General features: G+C 44.4%; 1 protein-coding gene across 1 annotated transcript in view; it reads left to right on the top strand.

Moving 5' to 3' along the window:
• LOC310788694 (protein kinase C beta type-like) overlaps positions 1–25807 on the top strand; it is a gene marked incomplete at its 5' end in the record, with an annotated part of 166743 nt that overhangs the window by 34729 nt on the left and 106207 nt on the right. Inside the window, one exon of the mRNA XM_083650236.1 lies at positions 8204–8286. Within this exon, the coding sequence (XP_083506362.1) occupies positions 8204–8286 (83 nt within the window). The remainder of the gene's footprint in view (positions 1–8203; positions 8287–25807) is intronic.

Raw genomic sequence — 25807 nt, 5'->3', positions numbered from 1 at the left:
GCTGGCAGAGTGATGACAGCATGATGTCAGAGTGATGACAGCATGCTGGCAGAGTGATGACAGCATGATGTCAGAGTGATGACAGCATGATGTCAGAGTGATGACAGCATGCCACCCCCTGTTCAAAGACAACCGCCTCTGGCTTTATTGACATTGTGATTTAGGGGCTGATTTGATGCCATGTTTGCACTTGGAAATGTATTGTCTGAACGATGGATACAAGAATTATGCCAGTAGTCAAGCAGATTTGCTGTTAATTAAACCTGCATTATACTTCAAATGCATTATGATGATCATTATCTGGAAATAAAATAGTATATCATACAACATAATATATTGTTGTTATTATTATTATTATTATTATTATTATTATTATTATTATTATTATTATTATTATTAATATTATTAATAGTAGTAGTATAAGTACCGTAGTAGTAGTACCAGTAGTTGTAGTAGTAGTAGTAGTAGTGGTGGTGGCAGTAGTAGTCGTCATCGTCGTCGTCGTCGCAGCAGCAACAACTTAATGAGCTTAAATACAAATTAAATACATTAAAAAAAATATTGTAGTAGCGTAGTTAGCGTTTTGCCTTGGAAATAAACAAACTCCACTGCTGTGTATAATGTGTGGATCTTTAGGCCTGTATTTATATGTTTGGACAATAATTAACAACATTTTTAACATCATGACTGTTTTCTGTTCTCCAGGCAAGTGAGAAAGTGTAGAGAAGACATCTAGGTGAGGCGAGTAAAGTCTCACTGCGTGCACCGACACGCGCTTTGTGGGAAAACCACAGCTACAAATCTTGTCTGTTGGGACATGTTAACACTTGTAAAGCAGTAGCACTGAGAGAGAGAGAGAGAGAGAGAGAGAGACTTACAGACTACTGTAAGAATGTGGCTTACCAGATGTTAGTACATGGAGTGTGAATGGTTGGCACTGTGAGGCAGAATGAAGCTAAATGCATCCTCTAAAGGCTGGCTCACACTACAGGAGTTTTGGCTCCATTGATGCCTGATTCACACCTCCCGAGAACCTGAGGAGAAATGTGGCCTGGCAGCTTGTGGCCTGGCAGCTTGGTCGGCCCCGATGTTCAGCACAGATGATCTGCTAATGTGTGCAGTTTGCAGATCCAATCTTAACCCTCCAGATCTGCTCACAGACTCATCGGGGCCGCTCTGATCATACCAAACACGTTTGATATTTAGGACTGAAAATCTGCGCGAATACGTCGTCGTGCTGCGCGAGACTCCCGCCCACGCCGCCGGCGCGCCATGATGACCAGTCAACAACAACAATGTCCAACCATTTCTTCACCCAGACTCGTTTTGATTTCTGCTTTCGCCTTTTCTCAGAGCACGACATTACTACCTCAGGTTTAACAGGGTCCATGCTGGTTGACATCTGTGCCTCCTTCCGCATTTGATCACATGACATGGGATCACATGAGGTGGTGCGTTGCTCCAGGATCATCTTAATAATATCCTGTACTATAGTCTTGAGTGTCCATGTTACATGTACCTGTATGCTTTCCTTTCCTGTGTCTGAGCCGGTTTGTCTTGTTCTTCTTTTGTTTCAAGAAAATTAAAAAAATAAGATATTGGAAAAAAAAATCCCGTGTAGTGTGTGGTGCTCCAGTATTTTAAAATCGTGTAGTGTGTGCATGTTTGAGATTATAGAGAAGAAAATATGTGAAGATTCTCCTTATGCGCGTGATGCAGCCAGATTTCGAAATCAGTTAGGATTTTCAAACTCCTGTAGTCAAGTTGGCACTTTCAGGCTTCACAAGGTGTAGTGTAACTTAATGCTCAGCCAGTTACAGACAGACTGTAGTGTAACTTAATGCTCAGGCAGTTACAGACAGATGCTAATGCTAACGCTAACACGGTTGCTCACCTCCACCTCCACTAACCCATATTAGTCAGATTGGTTGGCCAGGTTGGCATGCCATGCTGTGTGTGTGTGTGTGTGTGTGTGTGTGTGTGTGTGTGTGCGTGCGTAACGCTATAGCCCAGATCACAGCCACAGTGATGTAACAGACTGGTGGGGTGTTAGAGCGGAGATAGACAGCGAGAGGGAGAGGGGAAGAGAGGGAGAGGGAGAGAGAGACAGACAGGCTGACGGGGAGAGAGAGAGAGAGAGGGAGAGAGACAGACAGGCTGACAGGGAGAGAGGGAGAGGGAGAGAGACAGACAGGCTGACTGGGAGAGAGAGAGAGAGGGAGAGGGAGAGAGACAGACAGGCAGAGAGAGGGAGAGGGAGAGAGACAGACAGGGAAAGAGAGAGAAGGAGAGAGAGGGAGACAGGGAGAGAGACGTGTATGTGCCCGCAAGTATGAGTTTGTGTATGTGTTGTGTGATTGTGTGTGTGTGTGTGTGTGTATGTGTTGTGTGAATCTGTAGGCATGCCTGCGTGTGTGTGTGTGCACACAGACCTGTGTGTGTGTGTGTGTGTGTGTGTTGCATGGATATTGAATGTGTGTGATAAATAATGAAGGCAGAGAGGCAGGGTGCAGTTACACAGTTACACCTGCGTTAGATTGAGATGGCTACACGAAGGGCACCCAAAGGGCACAATGGGGGGAGGGGGTATGATACAGGTGGTGTAAGAGGTCTGCCCGGGACAGGCAGGCCCACGGGTCCCGTGAGTGGCGGGCGGGCACGTTTAAAGTAGAGCCCGACCGATATATAGGTCCACCGATATTATCGGCCGATATTGGCCGATAACTGATATATCGGTAGCGGCCGATATGTTGGCCGATATTGCAGATATATTTGTATTTTGTATTTTTTAAGTTATAGACAGCATGTTGTGTATATTTGATCTTTTTTCTTAACTCGTTATGTTTTATATTTGTTCTATTTGTGTTTTTGTATTTCTATCTTTTTATTTCCTAATATCGGTATCGGCATCGGCCTCAAAAATCCAGTATCGGTCCGGCGCTCGAGTTTAAAGTGTGGTCACAATTTTAACAGCTTCATGGCTCTGATTAAACCATTTGCAGCAGTCATTTTTTTATTGTAGGGCGGGACGCAAATATAATTAGACTGTTCAACAAATCTTTTGTTTGTTTGTTTGTTTGGCAAAATGTAGGCACTTGTTAGACTGGCGCTAGGACCCCGGGGACGTCAGTAGCAGGGGGGCTGGTCAGTCCCAGAGTCACTGAACGGAAGTCCAAAATGCTTGATCGTCTGCGTGACTCACGTAGCTATGAGCTCCATTTGAGCTATTACCAAGGATGGGTTCCAGGAAGTACGTGGTTGGCCGTTTGAATGCATAAAATAAAGCTGATAATATACAATTTGATTCTTTAAATGTCTACGGTAGGGTTGTGCGATCTCACCCAAATAGCCATGGTGATGGTTCCACAGTGAAACATCGTGATGGATGATGGCATCGTCGTTGACGGGGTGGGAGGGGGGGGGCGGATTACCTAATGATTTACGAAGTCGTTGCACATTCACAACATGCACATTCACAACAACAGGACAGCTGAGCTCTATGTCATGTCACAGAGCCAGGCCACTCAAACATAGGCTATCATTACCAGCAATATTGAAAGGCGCAAAACAAATAACATTAACATTGTCTGCTAACGTTAGCTTCATGTAGGCTCAGTTTTGAATCTGTTAAGGAGAGATAGAAACACAGCAGCAGGCAGCTGATGTAATGGAGCGACTTCATGGAAACACGCGTGTTGAATTCACAGTTGAACACTTACAACATTTCTCACATTGGGTTGAAAAGAGGAAAGAACGTGAAGTTTCTTCTTTGTCTCAACATTTTCACAACACAACCAACTTCTGCTATATCCTCCCCTCGACCTCCTCCTCTCCGCTCTACCGCTTCTCTGACCTGGGGATAGGGTGCGCTTGTTTAATGACGCCCGCACGTCGCGCGTGAGTGGAGTTGGCCTTTGTTATTATTAAATCTGCAAAATTTTAATTTGAACAGATGATTAATCACGATGGTCCGATGTAGAAGGCTCAGAGGTCGGCACATCGACCAACCCTAGTCTAAAACCAACCCTAGTCTAAAACCAACCCTAGTCTAAGGGGCCGTGTCGACAGGTAACGTGTATTTGAGCCGTTCTGCAATTCATTCTCTGTGGTAAGGACGCGCGCGCGCGCGGGGGGGGGGGGGGCGCAAAATAGCCCCCACCTTTGCTAAGCTCAAGCACAGGGAGAGAGGAGACACTGAACTGAAGCGAGTCTTATGCCGGCAGGTTAAATTAATGCGATGTTCACGATTACTACATACATAGACATCGGCCGCCGCAAACAGATGCGGGATTAGTCCCGCATTATAGATTCAAAAAATGCGGGAATCCCCGAAAATATGCGCGATTCTGGTAATCCCGCGCCCAATTTCAGGCCCTGTCACACAACGCCTCACAGACTGAAACTTGGTGAGACACAATGAAAATACGGAAACTTTACAGATGACACATAGTAAAACGATCGTTCCCTAACTCTGTGATATCATTGTAATGAGTGGGGTGTGTGTGTGTGTGTGTGTGTGTGTGTGTGCGTGCGTGTGTGTGTGTGTGGTATCATCACAGTGAGTGGGTGGTGTGAGCAATGAGAGGATATTGCGTGGGAGTGAAGTACCATTGAGATGCACATAGCCATGTGTGTGAGAGAGAGAGACCATTGAGATGCACATAGCCGTGTGTGTGTGTGTGTGTGAGAGAGAGAGATCATTGAGATGCACATAGCCGTGTGTGTGTGTGAGAGAGAGACGACCGCTAGTTTGCCTGGGGTCCAACACAAATCGAGTAGCCATGTGTATCACTGACGAGTTTAAAATGTTTAAGTAGTTTCAGGGCCTAAAATTCATTTTGCAAACTAGGGGGGAATTCCCCCCTTATGTCCTTCAGATGGGGGGGGGGGGGGGGGGGGGTTATAGACTTTGAGGGGGATCTGTCGACTTTGGGGGGAGACACTAAACCTGAGTTTAACTACACATTATGTCCTAGAGGTGGTGGCACCGTTCCAAGTAAAGGTGCAAATACTTAACGTACTACTACGGACTGCCCCAGAGGGAATCCAAACTGCTCACACTGGCATTATTAGTGCCATGCTTTACCCGCAGAACCACACAGGAGAGCCAGGAGAGGTGAAGGAAGATAAAGGAGTTCTCTCATCTCGTGTCATTTTCATATTGTGCACTAGTACCAGTATTGGTATGAGCAGTGTTAGTAGTATTAGTCATTAGTAGTAGTAATACTATTACTAGCATGATGCTATACATTTCCTACCAGAATGCTCAATGCAGCTCATTGGCTATTGTCATTTAATTATAACCTTTTATTTAGTCATCATGTGTCCATACTTTCCTCTTTTAAAACACCAGTTTTAATGGCCTTTAATTTTAAATCTCTTACTGTAAGCTTGTAACTGTATTTACAGCCTTTATTATGTGTATTAACTAGGGCTGTGGCGATTCACTTATCTCCCGATTCGATACTATCACGATTCTTGGGTGCCGATTCGATTTATATTGCGATTCTTAAGTATTGCGATTCTACGATTATTGCGATTCGATATTACGATTTATTGCGATTTTTGTTTATTTTTTTCTTTTCTTTTTTCAGTTTGTTTGCTTTTTTACACTAGATTAGAACATGGGAAAAGTTTACACTAGAGACTGTATATTATATATCATGAGTAGGGCTGGGCGATATAGTTAAAAACAGGGGCGGACTGGGATCATAATTCAGGCCGGGCATTAGATACCAAGCAGGCCAGGCCGATATGGGCCAACGCGCGTGAAATTTGGGCCGTTTGAAGCCAGATTTGGGCCGTTTGAAGTCCAATTTTACAATGAGATGCACCCACTTTAACCCTGAAGTGTAATTATTACTTCAGACTAACTAATAAAGTAATAAAACCACTAGTAAACCAGTAGTCGGCGCCTGGCCTGCTGTTCAGTGAGTGGCCTGACTGCAACCACACACATTTTTTTTTTTTTTTTTTTTTTGCGATTATCGATTCTGGAATAAAAGATCGATCCAAAAAATCGTGACATTAAAAATCGCGATACTTAGGTGAATCGATTTTTTCCCCCACCCCTAGTATTAACAGTAAAATGCTAACTAGCGATCTCGTTCATGCCAGCCACCTAACGCTAGCTACAACTATTGTCTTAACCACTGACCCCAAAATCAGCTTTGTACCAACTGGGGACACGGCTTTTGTCCCCTATTTCTCCCACCGTCCCCAGTCACCTGGTCTTACAGGAAGTTGTGTGTGTGTCCCCAATTCTGACCTAAGTAAACACACGCGCATGTACACACACACACACACACACACACACACACACACACACACACACACACACACACACACACACACACACACACACACACACACACACACAGAGAGAGTATATAAATAGTAAGCCTCGGGGCACAGTGACATGTGTGTGAATTTATTTTTATCTCCTCTGTGCCTCGCACTAGTAGGCAAAAGTATTATTTTGTTTATTATGTTGATGTTTGAAGAAAAGTTAAGCTGAATAGTTATGAGAAATAAAAACAGTGTGTTGTTACAGGTAAATGGTTCTGCTTATTTTTATTCAGTGTTAGTGTTGGTTGGCATACCAGCTTAGAGGTGCATTATCGCCACCAACTGCAGTCGCATTAGTCATTTATGGGCTACACTTTTTTTTTTTTTTTTTTTTTTTTTGTAAAATTCGATATACCGGTTTGATAATTTTTTGCGGGGAATATCGAACCAGTTTCAAAATTTTCAAACCGACGCATGACAGTCCACAAACCAAAGATAATCAGTTTACTGTCATAGAAGACTAAAGAAACAGGACATATTCACATTTAAGAAGCTGGAAATAGGTCATTCTAGTCTCCCACCCCACACACATTAATGGATGCAGCTCTAGATAGTAGGGTTGAATCAGGGTTGAAACTTGAATCATCACGATGTCTAAAAATCAACGATGGACGATGGCATCGTTGTTGGCGGGGGGTGCAGAGGCAGGCGGGGCAGCAGCAGTGGAGTAACGGGGAAGTGATGGTTTTTATAGGCTATTACGCCAGGCAGTTATACTATGGAATATTGCTGTTATTAGATAATATACTGTAATACTTCTAAGGGTGTGGCTCTTAACTGCAGAATGGTGTATGTGAGAGTGTGAATAAAACTGTCTGAGAAAAAAATGAGTCGGATAATAAAGCACAGCAGTAGATAATGGTGCTTCAGCACGGGTTGGTAAATGCGTTGCTTGCTTTTCACCGCGGTGCCGCACTCAGCTCTGATACAGCTCGCCCCACATCCCTACTAGATAGAAGACATGCTAAGTGATCTTGCTACTGTACCAGTGCATGACACAAAATGTGCTGTTACATTCTGTTACATTTGATCCATTTAGCAGGTATCTTATCCAGAGTGACTTACAGTGAGTCAACAGCGCCAGAGTGGCAATGAGAGCGTGTGGGTGTTGGACAGAACCATAGGTTCCCACTATACTGTACTTGCTCCCCCGCTGAAGCTTTTTATAGGCTAAGCAGGCTTGTCTACAGCTCTTACATTCAATCCAGGTGAACTATGCTGTTTCTAATGGTGGTTTGTAGACAATAACATAACTATGCATATATATATATATATATATATATATATACACACACACATACAGTATATATATATATACACACACACATATACACACACACACACACACACACACACACACACATACATATATATATATATATATATATATAGGATGCATAGTCAAGAGCGTGCGACAACAATAGCTCCGCTTCCAAGGCAAAAATAAAGCATGATTATCGGCTGATAATTTATCGGAAAAAGGACATTATCGGAATAATAAATAATAACGCGATAATTATCGTGCATCCCTACTTCCTTTAAACATTTGATCTTTCTTTAAACTTGAACTTCACACGTGGAGTCGTGGACAAGCTGCAGTCAGTGTGTGATGAAGAGGCACTATGCAGTCTGCACTGTGTTCTACATTGTTTCATGTCTATTCTGTGAATAAATACATCATTCCTGCTTCTTATTCTTTTGCCTTTTTTAGGGGTATTTGTTCTTCTTCAGTTAAACATATTGTGATGTATCGTACATGACATTTCTTGCAATGTATCGATTATTATTGCCAAATCGCTGTATCGTGATACCAATCCCCAATCTAATCTCTCTGTCTCTCTCTCTCTCTCCACAGTGTGTTGTTTTGTGGTTCACAAGCGTTGCCATGAGTTCGTCACTTTCTCCTGTCCAGGTGCTGATAAAGGACCTGCATCAGATGTGAGTACCCACAAAGTGTGTGTGTGTGTGTGTGTGTGTGTGTGTGTGTGTGTGTGTGTGTGTGTGTGTGTGTGTGTGTGTGAGATTGCACCACAGAATGATTTCCAGGTCATGGGCACCCATTAGGGCTGGCACGGATCACGGATAATCCGTGACCCGTACGGATCAGCCCCCACGGTTCGGAACGCGGTTCGGAACACCCCCCCCCCCCCCTCCCTTTCGTTTCATTTAACGTTGGTGTATGAGAACACCTGCAGCGCAGCCAGACACAGACAGGCATCATCATGGCAAGCACAAGTGAGCTTCCTCAACCCTTCTCCCCGCTGTAAAGTCTCTCTGAAGGCTGGAGCTAGTGGCTACTAAAGACAGCATCACAACAAACTTATTTCAACACCTCTGAAAAAGCACAGGAATGCGAGCAGCGTGTTGCGGGCTGCACAAGATAACGAGAGCCACAACACACACACACACACACACACACACACACGCACACGTTTCACGAACACATTATCACCGGACGGTGAAATGTTGCATTTAGGACACATAACAACAAAACAACACGTGGGGCCACCGAGTAGCTTAACATAGCATCAACGTTATGTTTCCAGACTCACCCGGTCTGTACCACCCATGTCAAGTGACTGCAGGTTAGCAAGTAACAGCCAGGAAGTTAGGCATAGAAGCGCCATGCTGAAACAGGAAGTTGGGTTGTTCTGCCTTCAGAGTAAAAGCATAAATTGTGTCACTTATGAGGAAAAATATATTTTTGAGCTGTGCAGGGCAACAAATGGTTAGAGAAGTATAATAGTATTAAAAAATCGAATCGAAAATCTAATTTTGAGAGAAAAAATCTGAGATTCTTTTTTTGCTGATTCGAAAAATCCGTGATCCGTGGCTCAAAATCCGTCACGCGATCCGATCCGTGGGTTTTCTGATCCGTGCCAGCCCTAGTGCCCATCATCCTTCAGCGCCGCCGTCGTGGTTGAGCTGCCACGCCCTGTCATATCATTTCACACGGAAGAAAGCCTCATTAGGCTGAAACGTCTGTATTATACTGCTGTGCGTCATTACATGAACTCTAAACTAGATTGTGAGTGCTGCCATTCTGTATATATGCAATTGCTGTATAGACCGTTTCTCATGTTCCACTGGGCTGGCACCCAAAGAAAAGAAGACTGGAGTTGAGCACGCCATTTCTTGGACTTAGCGAGCTGCCACCATATCTCCTCTTCTCAGGGTTTCTGCTATATGCATTCAGGGTGGTACCATATCTCCTCTCCTCTTCTCAGGGTTTCTGCTATATGCATTCAGGGTGGTACCATATCTCCTCTCCTCTTCTCAGGGTTTCTGCTATATGCATTCAGGGTGGTACCATATCTCCTCTTCTCTCCTCAGGGTTTCTGCTATATGCATTCAGGGTGCCACCATATCTCCTCTGCTCTTCTCAGGGTTTCTGCTATATGCATTCAGGGTGGTACCATATCTCCTCTTCTCTCCTCAGGGTTTCTGCTATATGCATTCAGGGTGGTACCATATCTCCTCTTCTCTTCTCAGGGTTTCTGCTATATGCATTCAGGGTGGTACCATATCTTCTCTCCTCTTCTCAGGGTTTCTGCTATATGCATTCAGGGTGGTACCATATCTCCTCTCCTCTTCTCAGGGTTTCTGCTATATGCATTCAGGGTGGTACCATATCTCCTCTCCTCTTCTCAGGGTTTCTGCTATATGCATTCAGGGTGGTACCATATCTCCTCTCCTCTTCTCAGGGTTTCTGCTATATGCATTCAGGGTGCCACCACTGAACGTCTGGAGGTCAGAGGTGATGTGGTCACGGGAGCGGAAACTTTGAATGTTCCCCTTCTCCCTGTTATCTGCCCTTTGAAGGGTCCCAAAGCAGGATCCCTCCTTCTCCGACGAGCACCCTTTGAATGCACCCTTTTCCCCCTCTCATTCGCCCTCCCAAGTGTCCTAAAGCAGCAACCTTCTTCTTTCTCTAACTAGACCTCTTTCATTGCATTCTCCTGCCTATCACTTGCCCTCCCAAGGGTCCAAAGGTAGCACCCTTCATTCTATTACCACAGTCCTCTTTGAATGTTCACCTTCTCATCTGACCTCCCTGAGGGGTGGAGACGAGTGCCGTTAAATCTCTGAGCGATACTTTTAGCACAATCATCTCACGCGCCCTCTCGAGGAGCGGAGAACACTTCTCTTGATTTCTGCTCTTAATGCAAAAGTGACCCTCTCACCTGCCCTCCAGAGGGGCCGGAATTAGTTCCCCTCCTTCCTCTGAACAGGGCTCTTACAAGACGACACGTCACACTCTGAAACACACCAAGCCTCCCTCTGGAGGGATCTTCAGCCTGACAAGTACCCACTTAGCAGGCTGCCTCCAGAGGCTGCTTGGCTTGGCTACCTGTGGCTCTTTCTGTTCAACTGCCAAGTCCCTGCTCCTGCTTCTATTCTCTGCTCTGCCCTCAGTTCACACTAAGTCTGTCAGTCTGCCCTCAGCTCACTCTAAGTCTGTCAGTCTGCCCTCAGTTCACTCTCAGTCTGTCAGTCTGCCCTCAGCTCACTCTAAAGCCCAATTTATGCTTCGTCTGCCGACACTTTTGAAATGGTCGCAGACAGAAATGAGGACTTGAGTCGACACTTTCAAGTGTCTGCGAGCAGTGTCTGCTACCTGGTGAAATGTCTAGTGTCGCTGACTACGTCACATAATGTCGCGCAAGTCTGATTGGCTATATAGACGGGCACGCGCGACTTCCTTGTTTTAGTTTTCGCTGAAATGAAATTAATGAGCGCGTCCCCGGTATTTTTATCAGCCTGTCCTTGATGTATGACTTCGTGAAAATCACAAAGAACACCGTGACCAACTTCCCAGAGAGAGAGGAGGTGATTGTGTGGTTGTGTGTCGTTATATGCGGCTGCAGTTACATCTTGCCTCCGACGTGGGTTCACTGACAGCATTCCCTCTCTTGCCTGTCTGCACTGCACTAGTTCTCTGCCTCCCTCTGTCTCTAGCGTCACGTGACCGTTGCGCCGTGGAGAGAAGCATAAATGCAGCAACATGAGCGACACTTTATTTTTCGTCTGCGACCATGTGCTGAGCGACACTTTATAATAAGTATAAATTAAGCTTTAGTCTGTCAGTCTGCCCTCAGCTCACTCTAAGTCTGTCAGTCTGCCCTCAGTTCACTCTCAGTCTGTCAGTCTGCCCTCAGTTCACTCTAAGTCTGTCAGTCTGCCCTCAGCTCACTCTAAGTCTGTCAGTCTGCCCTCAGCTCACTCTAAGTCTGTCAGTCTGCCCTCAGTTCACTCTAAGTCTGTCAGTCTGCCCTCAGCTCACTCTAAGTCTGTCAGTCTGCCCTCAGTTCACTCTCAGTCTGTCAGTCTGCCCTCAGTTCACTCTCAGTCTGTCAGTCTGCCCTCAGCTCACTCTAAGTCTGTCAGTCTGCCCTCAGTTCACTCTAAAGGTCTTTGCACACACAGTCCGATTGTTTTCGTATGCGTGTTTTTTAATCCGTCATCTGAAAACACAGACGGGTCTCAGCTCGCAAAAATATATTGACTGATGCGAAAAACGCAGAAAATCGAACCTCGTCCGAAAACTTAAATGACGGACGTAATTGTCGGACTCGGTGTGTCAATTATGATTGACACAAATTAGGTCGTATTCTTTCTTTTTTCCGTGCGTCAATTTCGGATGAAAATACGGACTTGGTGTGCAAAAGCCTTCAGTCTGTCAGTCTGCCCTCACCTCTCTAAGTCTGTCAGTCTGCCCTCACCTCTCTAAGTCTGTCAGTCTGCCCTCAGCTCACTCTAAGTCTGTCAGTCTGCCCTCACCTCTCTAAGTCTGTCAGTCTGCCCTCAGCTCACTCTGTCTGTCAGTCTGCCCTCAGTTCACTCTAAGTCTGTCAGTCTGCCCTCAGTTCACTCTCAGTCTGTCAGTCTGCCCTCAGCTCACTCTAAGTCTGTCAGTCTGCCCTCAGTTCACTCTAAAGGTCCTTGCACATAGAGTCCGTTTTTTCGTCCGAAATTGACGCACGAAAAAAATAAAAATACGACCTCATTTGTGTCAATCATCATTGACACACCGAGTCCGACAATTACGTCCGTCATTTAAGTTTTCGGACGAGGTTCGATTTTCTGCGTTTTCCGCATCCATGAAATCGTTTTGACAGGTGTTTGACCACTCAGAGCTGCCGTAGTGTTGCTATTCACAATGAAAAATGGCGTCTGAGAAGTTAATTCAGTTCGTCTCCCAGCACAAAGCATTTTATGACAAAGCAGGAATACAGAGATTCGGAATTAAAAGACAGAATGTGCCGGGTGATTGCAGACCAGCTTGGAACGCGGTGTGTGTGTGTGTGTGTGTGTGTGTGTGTGTGTGTGTGTGTATGGGGAAAGGGGGGGGGGGGGGGGGGGGGAGAGAGAGCCACACAGACACACTGCCAGTTGTGGATCAATAGGATCGCGGTAGTTTTCTTTTCGTTGCGAATCTTCGCAACGAATATTGGATAATTAACGCATCGGACTCAGTGTGCAAGGTATCTGTGCGTGACGTGTTTTTTTCGGATGACGGATTAAAAAAACGCAGCGAACAATTCGGACTCTGTGTGCAAGAACCTTAAGTCTGTCAGTCTGCCCTCAGTTCACTCTCAGTCTGTCAGTCTGCCCTCAGTTCACTCTCAGTCTGTCAGTCTGCCCTCAGCTCACTCTAAGTCTGTCAGTCTGCCCTCAGTTCACTCTAAGTCTGTCAGTCTGCCCTCAGTTCACTCTCAGTCTGTCAGTCTGCCCTCAGTTCACTCTCAGTCTGTCAGTCTGCCCTCAGCTCACTCTAAGTCTGTCAGTCTGCCCTCAGCTCACTCTAAGTCTGTCAGTCTGCCCTCAGTTCACTCTCAGTCTGTCAGTCTGCCCTCAGCTCACTCTAAGTCTGTCAGTCTGCCCTCAGCTCACTCTAAGTCTGTCAGTCTGCCCTCAGCTCACTCTAAGTCTGTCAGTCTGCCCTCAGTTCACTCTCAGTCTGTCAGTCTGCCCTCAGTTCACTCTCAGTCTGTCAGTCTGCCCTCAGTTCACTCTCAGTCTGTCAGTCTGCCCTCAGTTCACTCTCAGTCTGTCAGTCTGCCCTCAGCTCACTCTAAGTCTGTCAGTCTGCCCTCAGTTCACTCTCAGTCTGTCAGTCTGCCCTCAGTTCACTCTAAGTCTGTCAGTCTGCCCTCAGCTCACTCTAAGTCTGTCAGATGTTTGGCCATTTTCAAAGGGGTCCCTTGACCTCTCACCTCAAGATGTCTGAATGAGGAGGGTTTGGGCTACGCACCTTGTTGAATGCACTTTCTGTCAGAAAGGTGACTTTCCCTTGAAATATATGTATGACTGTTTTTTCTTTCTTTTTACAATCGACTCAAAAACGAACTCTCATTAAAAAATGGTGTTAAACAGATAAAAGAGCAGTGTTTTTATAATTTTGAACATTTATTTTAGATTAATTGTTCAGCTTCATAGGAAAGAATGTTGGCACCTCGGGCATAGTGGTATGAATTGAAATCACGATTAGATTGACTCTCTTAATGACAATGATTCTGCGAGAGAGGATTGCTCTAAATAAGAGAAGAGAGACGGACGTTTTCATGATCAACTGTTGGATTATTCAAGCATTTGGATTAAACTATTTGGTCTGATAAAAAAGCACATATCTTTCATATCCGTTTTAATTGATCTTAAATCTTTCCAGACAGCATTAAAAAAAAAAAGCTCATAAAAAGTCTTAAACCTGGCTTTCCAAAACCCTGTTTCTGTCAAGTTTCTATTTAAACACAACCCTGCTCTCCCTCTTTCTCCCTCTCTGTAGCTCTCTTTCTAAAGTGCCCCCCCCCCCCCCATTTCATCATTTCTCTCAGTCTGTTCCAGTGTAATTCCACGTCTAGCTCCCTCCCTCCATCTCTCCCTCTGTCTCCCACAGCCTCTCCTCTCTTTCCTGTCGTCTATATTTGACACACTCTTACTCTCCCTCTGCCACCTCTCTTTTCTGCACATCCTCTATTTAAATGCCACGTCACCCCGGGGGCCTCTGCTCTTAATTACGGGCCCCCGCCGCCCCTCCGCCGTGTCACTTGCTTAATGAGTTCCTGGCCTAACGACCCTGGCTCCTGCACAGCGGGGATGTAGGCTTAGCTGCACAGTCAGATATAGCAGACAGGGAGACAGGTATAGCCCTGCTCCTGGATGATGGAGTGAGGGGAGGAGGTGTGTAGACTCTCGACCTAGAATGCCGTCAGAAAGGATGACATTGTCAACACCAGGGTTCCCTCTGGTCATGGATTTTGAGTGTAATCCAGACAGGCAACATCAGGTGATCAGATAGATTCTCTGGCAAAGTCACATCACATTAGGGAATAATTACAAATAAAAAATGTTATGCCTCCACCAGCGATAGCCATGACCGTAGGAATAGTGTTTTCCGTCCGTCCGTCCGTCCGTCCGTCTGTCCGTCCATCTATCCCTCGTTAATGCAATATCTCAGGAATGCCTTGATGGAATTTCTTCAATTTTGGCTCAAACGACATCCACTTAGACTCAAGGATGAACTCATTAGATTTTGGTGGTCAAAGTTCAAGGTCACTGTGACCTCACGACCGCCCGTTCCATACTTGTTAACATGATATCTCAGGAACGCCTTGAGGAAATGTCCTCAGCTTTAAGACAAATGTCCGCTTGGACTCGAGGATGGATTTGATTCGATTTTGGTGGTCAAAGGTCAAAGGTCACTGTAACCTCACGTCCGTCCCATTCTCAACAACGCGATATATCATGAACGCCTGGAGGGAATTTCATTACATTTGGCACAAACGTCCACTTGGACTAAAGGATGAACTGATTACAATTTGGATGGCAAAGGTCAAGGTCGCTGTGACCTCACAAAAGACGTTTTTGGGCATACCTAAAAAATCCATATGCTAATCATGACATGAAAAAAAATTATGAAGTGATGACATCTTATATCCAAAAGTTCAAAAATGAACTTCACTGTGACATTATAATGTTTTGCTTACCACTTCAGCTTCACTGTGACATCATAATGTTTTGCTTACCACTTCAGCGTCACTGTGACATGATAATGTTTTGCCTACCACTTCAGCTTCACTGTGACATCATAATGTTTTGCTTACCACTTCAGCGTCACTGTGACATCATAATGTTTTGCTTACCACTTCAGCTTCACTGTGACATCATAATGTTTTGCTTACCACTTCAGCTTCACTGTGACATCATAATGTTTTGCTTACCACTTCAGCGTCACTGTGACATCATAATGTTTTGCCTACCACTTCAGCTTCACTGTGACATCATAATGTTTTGCTTACCACTTCAGCGTCACTGTGACATCATAATGTTTTGCCTACCACTTCAGCTTCAACAAGCAACATTTTCCAGACAATCTCAATATGATGGATATCCTTGATGAGCTTCCTATGAGCACAACATGAAATATTGCTTGCTAAGGCTTTGCTACCAGAAACATCTTGTTTTACAGAACAACAACAAAAGAGCTAGTCTTCTAACAAACAGAACAAACAGCTTTTTACTTTTTACAGGAATTAGTTTAATACTTAACGTCCAAAATTAGGGGGGCACATCTCATAATGTGGCCACCAAATATTTGCCATCCATTTTGCATTGATCTCACACGCTTCTTGGAGCCAAAGTCAGATAGATCAGTTCAGTTGTAGAGCAGGAATCATCTACATTAGAATGAAATGATCATTCCCACGTGTCTCTCAGAGTCCTTGAAGCCGTGGAGCTACACTACAGTTACAGTACTGTATCACAAACACAGGCAAGCAACAAAACACACGTCTGTATAGAGGTGAGAGTGAGAGAAATACATAGATACAGCTCAAAACACACGTCTGTATAGAGGTGAGAGTGAGAGAAATACATAGATACAGCTCAAAACACACGTCTGTATAGAGGTGAGAGTGAGAGAAATACATAGATACAGCTCAAAACACATGTCTGTATAGAGGTGAGAGTGAGAGAAATACATAGATACAGCTCAAAACACATGTCTGTATAGAGGTGAGAGTGAGAGAAATACATAGATACATCTCAAAACACATGTCCGTATAGAGGTGAGAGTGAGAGAAATACATAGATACAGCTCAAAACACATGTCTGTATAGAGGTGAGAGTGAGAGAAATACATAGATACAGCTCAAAACACATGTCTGTATAGAGGTGAGAGTGAGAGAAATACATAGATACAGCTCAAAACACATGTCTGTATAGAGGTGAGAGTGAGAGAAATACACAGATACAGCTCAAAACACACGTCTGTATAGAGGTGAGAGTGAGAGAAATACATAGATACAGCTCAAAACACATGTCTGTATAGAGGTGAGAGTGAGAGAAATACATAGATACAGCTCAAAACACACGTCTGTATAGAGGTGAGAGTGAGAGAAATACATAGATACAGCTCAAAACACACGTCTGTATAGAGGTGAGAGTGAGAGAAATACATAGATACAGCTCAAAACACATGTCTGTATAGAGGTGAGAGTGAGAGAAATACATAGATACATCTCAAAACACACGTCCGTATAGAGGTGAGAGTGAGAGAAATACATAGATACAGCTCAAAACACACGTCTGTATAGAGGTGAGAGTGAGAGAAATACATAGATACAGCTCAAAACACATGTCTGTATAGAGGTGAGAGTGAGAGAAATACATAGATACAGCTCAAAACACATGTCTGTATAGAGGTGAGAGTGAGAGAAATACATAGATACAGCTCAAAACACACGTCTGTATAGAGGTGAGAGTGAGAGAAATACATAGATACAGCTCAAAACACATGTCTGTATAGAGGTGAGAGTGAGAGAAATACATAGATACAGCTCATAGAGGTGAGAGTGAGAGAAATACATAGATACAGCTCAAAACACATGTCTGTATAGAGGTGAGAGTGAGAGAAATACATAGATACAGCTCAAAACACATGTCTGTATAGAGGTGAGAGTGAGAGAAATACATAGATACAGCTCAAAACACATGTCTGTATAGAGGTGAGAGTGAGAGAAATACATAGATACAGCTCAAAACACATGTCTGTATAGAGGTGAGAGTGAGAGAAATACATAGATACAGCTCAAAACACATGTCTGTATAGAGGTGAGAGTGAGAGAAATACATAGATACAGCTCAAAACACATGTCTGTATAGAGGTGAGAGTGAGAGAAATACATAGATACAGCTCAAAACACACGTCTGTATTCATAGCTTTCAAGGGGCGTTACGTGCTGCCGGGAACGCCCACCTGACGGTCAAACAGTACTGCTAAGTACTGTTTGAGCGGACGACAGCACAGGCATCACTACAGTATCTTCTCTTTTAGCAATAGTCTCACTAATCCCACAGTGGTTTACCTGCTTTTGAGATCTGCAAAAAATAGTTTGCTTCTGTCTCACCCGTTCTCCCTCTCTCTTCACACGTGACGAGGGCTGTGCTCTCTCTCCACAACATTATAAAATCGAGTCCGCACTCCGCACGCAGTTTGTTGTGAAACAATTTCTCCGAACTGCTATGTGTTGGACAGTAACGTTAACGATAGTTTGGTTTGTTTGAAGTGCCCAAAACGTGCAGTTTGTTTAGATATCATTCTTTTTCAACGCTTGATAGATGGTCTAAATATTCCTGACTGGAAACTGGTGGAAAAAAGACCGCTTTTTGCTGGAGCTGCGTCTGGTCAGTGTTCAGCGCCATTGTTGTTTTGAGTTTTGACCGCCAGAATGGGCGTTCCTTGTACTTACGTAACGCCCCTTGAAAGCTATGAATAGAGGTGAGAGTGAGAGAAATACATAGATACAGCTCAAAACACACGTCTGTATAGAGGTGAGAGTGAGAGAAATACATAGATACAGCTCAAAACACATGTCTGTATAGAGGTGAGAGTGAGAGAAATACATAGATACAGCTCAAAACACATGTCCGTATAGAGGTGAGAGTGAGAGAAATACATAGATACATCTCAAAACACACGTCCGTATAGAGGTGAGAGTGAGAGAAATACATAGATACAGCTCAAAACACACGTCCGTATAGAGGTGAGAGTGAGAGAAATACATAGATACAGCTCAAAACACATGTCCGTATAGAGGTGAGAGTGAGAGAAATACATAGATACAGCTCAAAACACACGTCTGTATAGAGGTGAGAGTGAGAGAAATACATAGATACAGCTCAAAACACACATCTGTATAGAGGTGAGAGTGAGAGAAATACATAGATACAGCTCAAAACACATGTCTGTATAGAGGTGAGAGTGAGAGAAATACATAGATACAGCTCAAAACACATGTCTGTATAGAGGTGAGAGTGAGAGAAATACATAGATACAGCTCAAAACACACGTCTGTATAGAGGTGAGAGTGAGAGAAATACATAGATACAGCTCAAAACACATGTCTGTATAGAGGTGAGAGTGAGAGAAATACATAGATACAGCTCAAAACACACGTCTGTATAGAGGTGAGAGTGAGAGAAATACATAGATACAGCTCAAAACACATGTCCGTATAGAGGTGAGAGTGAGAGAAATACATAGATACAGCTCAAAACACACGTCTGTATAGAGGTGAGAGTGAGAGAAATACATAGATACAGCTCAAAACACATGTCCGTATAGAGGTGAGAGTGAGAGAAATACATAGATACAGCTCAAAACACATGTCTGTATAGAGGTGAGAGTGAGAGAAATACATAGATACAGCTCAAAACACATATCTGTATAGAGGTGAGAGTGAGAGAAATACATAGATACAGCTCAAAACACATGTCTGTATAGAGGTGAGTGAGAGAAATACATAGATACAGCTCAAAACACATGTCTGTATAGAGGTGAGAGTGAGAGAAATACATAGATACAGCTCAAAACACACGTCTGTATAGAGGTGAGAGAAATACATAGATACAGCTCAAAACACACGTCTGTATAGAGGTGAGAGAAATACATAGATACAGCTCAAAACACACGTCTGTATAGAGGTGAGAGAAATACATAGATACAGCTCAAAACACATGTCTGTATAGAGGTGAGAGTGAGAGAAATAGATACAGCTCAAAACACACGTCTGTATAGAGGTGAGAGAAATACATAGATACAGCTCAAAACACACGTCTGTATAGAGGTGAGAGTGAGAGAAATACATAGATACAGCTCAAAACACACGTCTGTATAGAGGTGAGAGTGAGAGAAATACATAGATACAGCTCAAAACACACGTCTGTATAGAGGTGAGAGTGAGAGAAATACATAGATACAGCTCAAAACACACGTCTGTATAGAGGTGAGAGTGAGAGAAATACATAGATACAGCTCAAAACACACGTCTGTATAGAGGTGAGAGTGAGAGAAATACATAGATACATCTCAAAACACATGTCTGTATAGAGGTGAGAGTGAGAGAAATACATAGATACAGCTTTTTTATATCATCAGTCACAAGCATATTCATATCTCAACCCTGTCACACTCATTTTCTTCATATCTCCCATCCTCTCTGCCTCTCTCTCTCTCTCTATGTCTCTCTCTCTCTCTCTCTCTCTGTCTCTCTCTATGTCCCTCTCTATCTCTCTCCCCCTCTCTCTCTGTCTCTCTCTATCTCTCTCCCCCTTTCTCTCTCTCTGCCTCTCTCTCTCCCTCCCTCTCTCTCTCTGTCTCTCTATCTCTCCCCCCTCTCTCTCTGTCTCTCTATCTCTCTCTCCCCCTCTCTCTCTGTGTCTCTCTCTCTCTCTCTCCCTCCCCCTCTGTCTCTCTATCCCCCCCCCTCTGTCTCTCTCTGTCTCTCTCTCTCCCTCCCCCTCTCTCTCTGTCTCTCTCTGTCTCTCTCTCTCTCTCCCTCCCCCTCTCTATCTCTCTCTCCCCCCCTCTCTCCTCTATGTATGTTTAAAAGAAGAAGTCAATTATAGATCTGGGTTAATAGAGTGGCTTCCCGGTGGGAGAGGTCTAGGGATGAGATCCCTTTAATGAAACCTACATTCCAGGTCTGCTATCCGCTAATGGTATAGACCTGTGTGTGTGTGTGTGTGTGTGTGTGTGTGTGTGTGTGTGTGTGTGTGTGTGTGTGTGTGTGTGTGTGTGTGTGTGTGTCTTTATGAAAAGGATCTTGTGTTGCACATCTCTGCAGCAGGCAGTGCAGCATATGAAATGAGCTGGCAGGTGGGCGTATACAAATGGATATGGAGAATAGACAGTGAGATGTGTGTGTGTGTTTATGTGAGAATATAGTATATCTGCAGTGAAGAGATTTAATTGAATCTTGCTTTTCTTAATGTTTCTTGCCGATTTTCTGTTTCTGTGTCTCCCGCTGTGTTCGGAATGCTTCACTCGTTCATTCCCTCACTCACTATTATCCCCATGTAGTGTTTAGTTTATCAGTGAACTTTATGGGCAACGGCTGAACGACATTTCGCACACTACATTAAATCATTGACACGTCGCCCAGCATCACGTAAACAAACCAAAGTGGCTTTTAAACATGAAGTCTGGATCATGTCTGGCTAGCCAGAGCAGGATATTTTCCGGTTTTACCTTTTTAAACATGAGGGGTCTTTGTTTAGAAACAGCTGGAAATGGTCAGTATTCTCTCTGCCAGTGGGCGGGGGGAGGGGGTGCGGGAACATGCACGTTATTCCCTACAAGGCAAATAGTTGTCGTGTGAGTCGTCATCGGCGCTGTGCTAAGTTGAAACAGCGTTGTAACCAAACTCCATTCAAAAACATGCCGTTTTAACTGAGGGTCCATTCCGACGGTGGCAATGTGCCAAAAATGAGCGCTTCCGCCTTTGTTACATAAAGCCGCCCAGTCAAAATAGTGGTCGGACCGTCGTCAATCACTGTGGGTGATTTATTTTACAAGTGGCATTCAAGTCATATCTGACTAGTTTTCAATGTATTTCTCCCCACAAAAGTTAGTTAGTTAGGTCTCACAGCAGCGCAGCAGTAAGCGTCCCTCCTCTGTGATGCACCGGACCTGCCTGCCTGCATAGCTGAAGCGCGTTGGGATCGCTAGGCTCTAAACAATTCAAGCCATTTGCAGCACTTGAGGAAACCGTGCGTTTGCTCGTTTAATTCGTTGATATAAGCGATTGCCCGAACAATTCATTAATTAATAAACTACGTGAACGTGAAGTGCCACCACCCGCCCACTCAGACGGGATTATGAGCTGCCAGTGTTTAACCGCAGCCGCTTTCCCTATAATGCGGATCCTATACAGGGGACCGAGATGAATATGATACGGACTCGCGGGAGTGCGCGTAGGCCGGCTAATTGTTGTTTAACATGCAGGCCAACCGGCTAGGAGCGGGTTATAATACGGATTCCACTGCATGTTAAGAAGTGGCTCAAGCATCATGACAGCAGGTGGAAATGGACTCGGGTCGTATTGAGTTTGACGCGTTTTAAAGGAACACGGCAACGTTTTGGGAGATTGGCACAAGCCCCGCCCCCGAGATGCCAAGTTGACTTGAAACAGCCGATCTACTATGAATCACCTCATTCAATGGAAAGGAATTGCTTCAAAATGTCCCCATTCGATGGGGTGGAGTTGTACAATCTCTACAACCTAGTTTCTCTGGGTTGTAGCATCTGGCATAATCCAAGTCTCCACAAGCCCTGATATGCCAAGTTGACTTGAAAAGGCATCATTTACAACTTGTTTTTAGCTGAAATGCACCTGCTGCCTTCTTGCAGCACCTGGCTACAGTGAAGATTTCAGCTAAATTACGTCTTTTGCTGGCTGGGCTGCCCATCCCCCCCCCCCTTTTTTATGCCTCCGCCGGCGAAGCCAGGCCGAAGGCATTATGGATCCGGGTTGTCCGTCCGTACGTACGGCCGTCCGTACGGATGTCCGTCCGTACGGATGTTTGTTAACGCCATATCTGAGGAACGCCTTGACGGAATTTCATCAGATTCGCCTTAAACATTCACTTAGGCTCAAGGATGATCTGATTAGATTTTGGTGGTCAAAGGTCAAAGGTCAAGGTCACTGTGACCTCTCGAACGCCATTTTCAAGCTTGTTAACGCGATATCTGAGGAATGCCTGGACGGAATTTCATCAGATTCGCCTTAAACATTCACTTAGGCTCAAGGATGATCTGATTAGATTTTGGTGGTCAAAGGTCAAAGGTCAAGGTCACTGTGACCTCTCGAACGCCATTTTCAAGCTTGTTAACGCGATATCTGAGGAACGCCTGGACGGAATTTCATCAGATTCGCCTTAAACATTCACTTAGGCTCAAGGATGATCTGATTAGATTATGGTGGTCAAAGGTCAAAGGTCAAGGTCACTGTGACCTCTCGAACACCATTTTCAAGCTTGTTAACGCGATATCTGAGGAACGCCTGGACGGAATTTCATCAGATTCGCCTTAAACATTCACTTAGGCTCAAGGATGATCTGATTAGATTTTGGTGGTCAAAGGTCAAAGGTCAAGGTCACTGTGACCTCTCGAACGCCATTTTCAAGCTTGTTAACGCGATATCTGAGGAACGCCTGGATGGAATTTCATCAGATTCGCCTTAAACATTCACTTAGGCTCAAGGATGATCTGATTAGATTTTGGTGGTCAAAGGTCAAGGTCACTGTGACCTCTCCAACGCCATTTTCAAGCTTGTTAACGCGATATCTGAGGAACGCCTGGACGGAATTTCATCACATTCACCTTAAACATTCAATTAGGCTCAAGGATGATCGGATTAGATTTTGGTGGTCAAAGGTCAAAGGTCAAGGTCACTGTGACCTCTCAAACGCCATTTTCAAGCTTGTTAACGCGATATCTGAGGAACGCCTGGACGGAATTTCATCAGATTCGCCTTAAACATTCACTTAGGCTCAAGGATGAACTGATTCCATTTTGGTTATCAAAGGTCAAAGGTCAAGGTCACAGTGACCTAACAAATGCCATTTTCAAGCTCGGTAACGCCATATCTCAGTAACACCTTGACTAAATTTCTTCACATTTGGCTCAAATATCCAATTCTGCAAAGAAACGCCTTGATGCAATTTCTTCCAATTTGGCTCCAACATCCACTTGGACTCAAGAATGAACTAATGGCGGAGGCATAAGTCCGCCTTGCGGTCGTTCTAGTTTCCTTCTGTTTTACGTTTCTGCTTGTGTTAACGGGGGTAGGCTTGTGTTAACGGGGGTAGGCTAGCTAGTACCATTGACTACTATTCATTGTGCTAATCTAACTAGCGGGGAGGGGCGGGTCGCTATTTCTCTCCTACACACAGAAGAGAAGGGCGTCTATCTTCTCATCTTGCTATCGGGAAGATGGAAGTAGGTGAATCTCCCCCAAAATTCTGCCCTGTTCCTTTAAACATGAAATGACAAATAAAGCATTGAGGTTCTAGTGTGGTTGTGTCAAACTTGAGTGACTTTAGTGACTTTAGTGAGGTCTGCTGGTGACAGGAAGCTGCTCTGCTTTGGTAAACAAGCTTGTGAGCTAATGACTAATGTTAGCATAAGCTTTCACATCACCTCCTGTATTGGTGGATAAAGTAACTACAGTAAATAGACCAGTTCTATTAGCTAGCATGTTAGCTAGCTGCTCCTTCTTCAAGAGACACCATCACATTCCATTATACATACAGGAGAAACTGTACGCTTCACTGTTCACTACAGTTTGTAGTGCATTGTGGGTATCTTATAGTGGACTATCGTATTGAGTGAAATTAATCGTTGAAAATGCGGACATTTGTACAAAATGGCGGATACACTTTTGAACAGAGGATCTGTATTTGTTTCTTTCTCTTTCTCTGATTCTCTCGAGTCTCGCCCCCTCGTTTCTGCCACACTTCCTTTTTCTTTCTTACCCTCATTTTCTTCTGCTCTCTCTCTCTCTCTCTGTCATTCCCGTGTGTCACGGCTCGTCTCGTTATCCCGGGGAGACGCCGCGTGCCGATTGGCTGTGGCCTCGCTGTAACCCGCGGCAACTCGCACACCTCTGAAATCTGATTAGAGTCCTCCTCTGCCACGCCTCCCCCTCCCCCCTAGCCCCCCCACCTCCCCAGTACATCACACAGCACGCACACACACACACACACACATGCACACACACACACATACACACACACACACACACACACACGCACAGTGTCAAACCATTCTAACATCAAAGCACAAATAGGCTCTCATATTAGTCAAATATTGGAATGAACACACACACACACACACACACACACACAATCAAGGGCCTTGGAGATACTTATAGCTGCTGCTGTCGATACATCGATGTTTTTATGAGCAATCAATTTTCCTCAGGACCAAAAACCTGAAGTGTTTGACCTCATGACCTCATGACCTAATGACCTCAAACACTTCTCAAAAGACACATATTGATGGAACAACTGATAACAAATGTTCTCGTTCACAGCCATTGATTTGGTTGTGATCAATATACCACAGAGGGAATTGGGTGAATTGAAATGGAATGAAATGATGCATTGATGATTCATTCTTGAATTCAATGATTTTCATTATCCGTTATAAAAAGTATTCACTTCTCTTTTTTATGCCTCCGCCGGCGATAGCCAGGCCGGAGGCATCATGGATTCTGGTTGTCCATCTGTATGTCTGTCCGTCCGTCCGATGTTCGTTAACGCAGGTATCTGAGGAACGCCTTGACGCAATTTCATCAAATTTGCCTCAAACGTCAACTTGGACCTCAGGGATGAACTGATTAGATTTTGGTGGTCAAAGATCAAAGTTCAAAGTCAGTGTGACCTCACCAACGGCATTCCCAAGTTCGTTAACGCGATATCTCAGGAACGCCTTGACGGAATTTCTTCACATTTGGCTCAAACGTCAAAGTCTGGACAGACATGGATGTCGACTGCTCACTTGTTGGCGGAGGCATATATCCGCGGTGCGGTCGTTCTAGTTTATATGATGTTATGTGTTACTGTATTCCCTGTTTTTATAAGACCAGGGACCATGTTGGAAATAATAAGTGTTCACACTTTTACAGGTACATGTCATCCCTTGGATTTTGTTGTCTTCTATATCCATAAATCAAATCAAATCAAATCAGAACTACAAATGTGGTGTCAAAGATCTGATGGAAAAGTGAGCAAAAGTTGTGCATGCGTGTTACTTAATGTCGTGGTGTGATCAGATAGATAGAAACAAACAAACACTAAACATGCATTGAAACAAACAACCAGACCAACCCACATGTGGAGGGAGGGAAGGAGGAGAGGAATTAGATACATGGTGTGAAGATGAAATTACCGCCCCCGGCCCTCTCTGCCTCTCCCTCTCTCACTCTCTCCGTCTCTCTCTCTGTCTCTGTCTCTCTCTCTCCCTCTCTCACTCTCTCTCCATCTCTCTCTCTCTCTCTTTCTCTCTCTATCTCTCTCTGTCTCTGTCTCTCACTCACTCTCTCTCCATCTCTCTCTCCATCTCTCTCCATCTCTCTCTCCATCTCTCTCCATCTCTCTCTCTCTCTTTCTCTTT

Source organism: Poromitra crassiceps (genome assembly GCF_964638095.1).
Source record: "Poromitra crassiceps genome assembly, chromosome: 13".
NCBI classification, from domain to species: Eukaryota; Metazoa; Chordata; class Actinopteri; order Beryciformes; family Melamphaidae; genus Poromitra; species Poromitra crassiceps.
The sequence above is the reverse complement of the archived record's forward strand: the minus strand, read 5'-3'. Positions and strand labels throughout refer to the sequence as shown.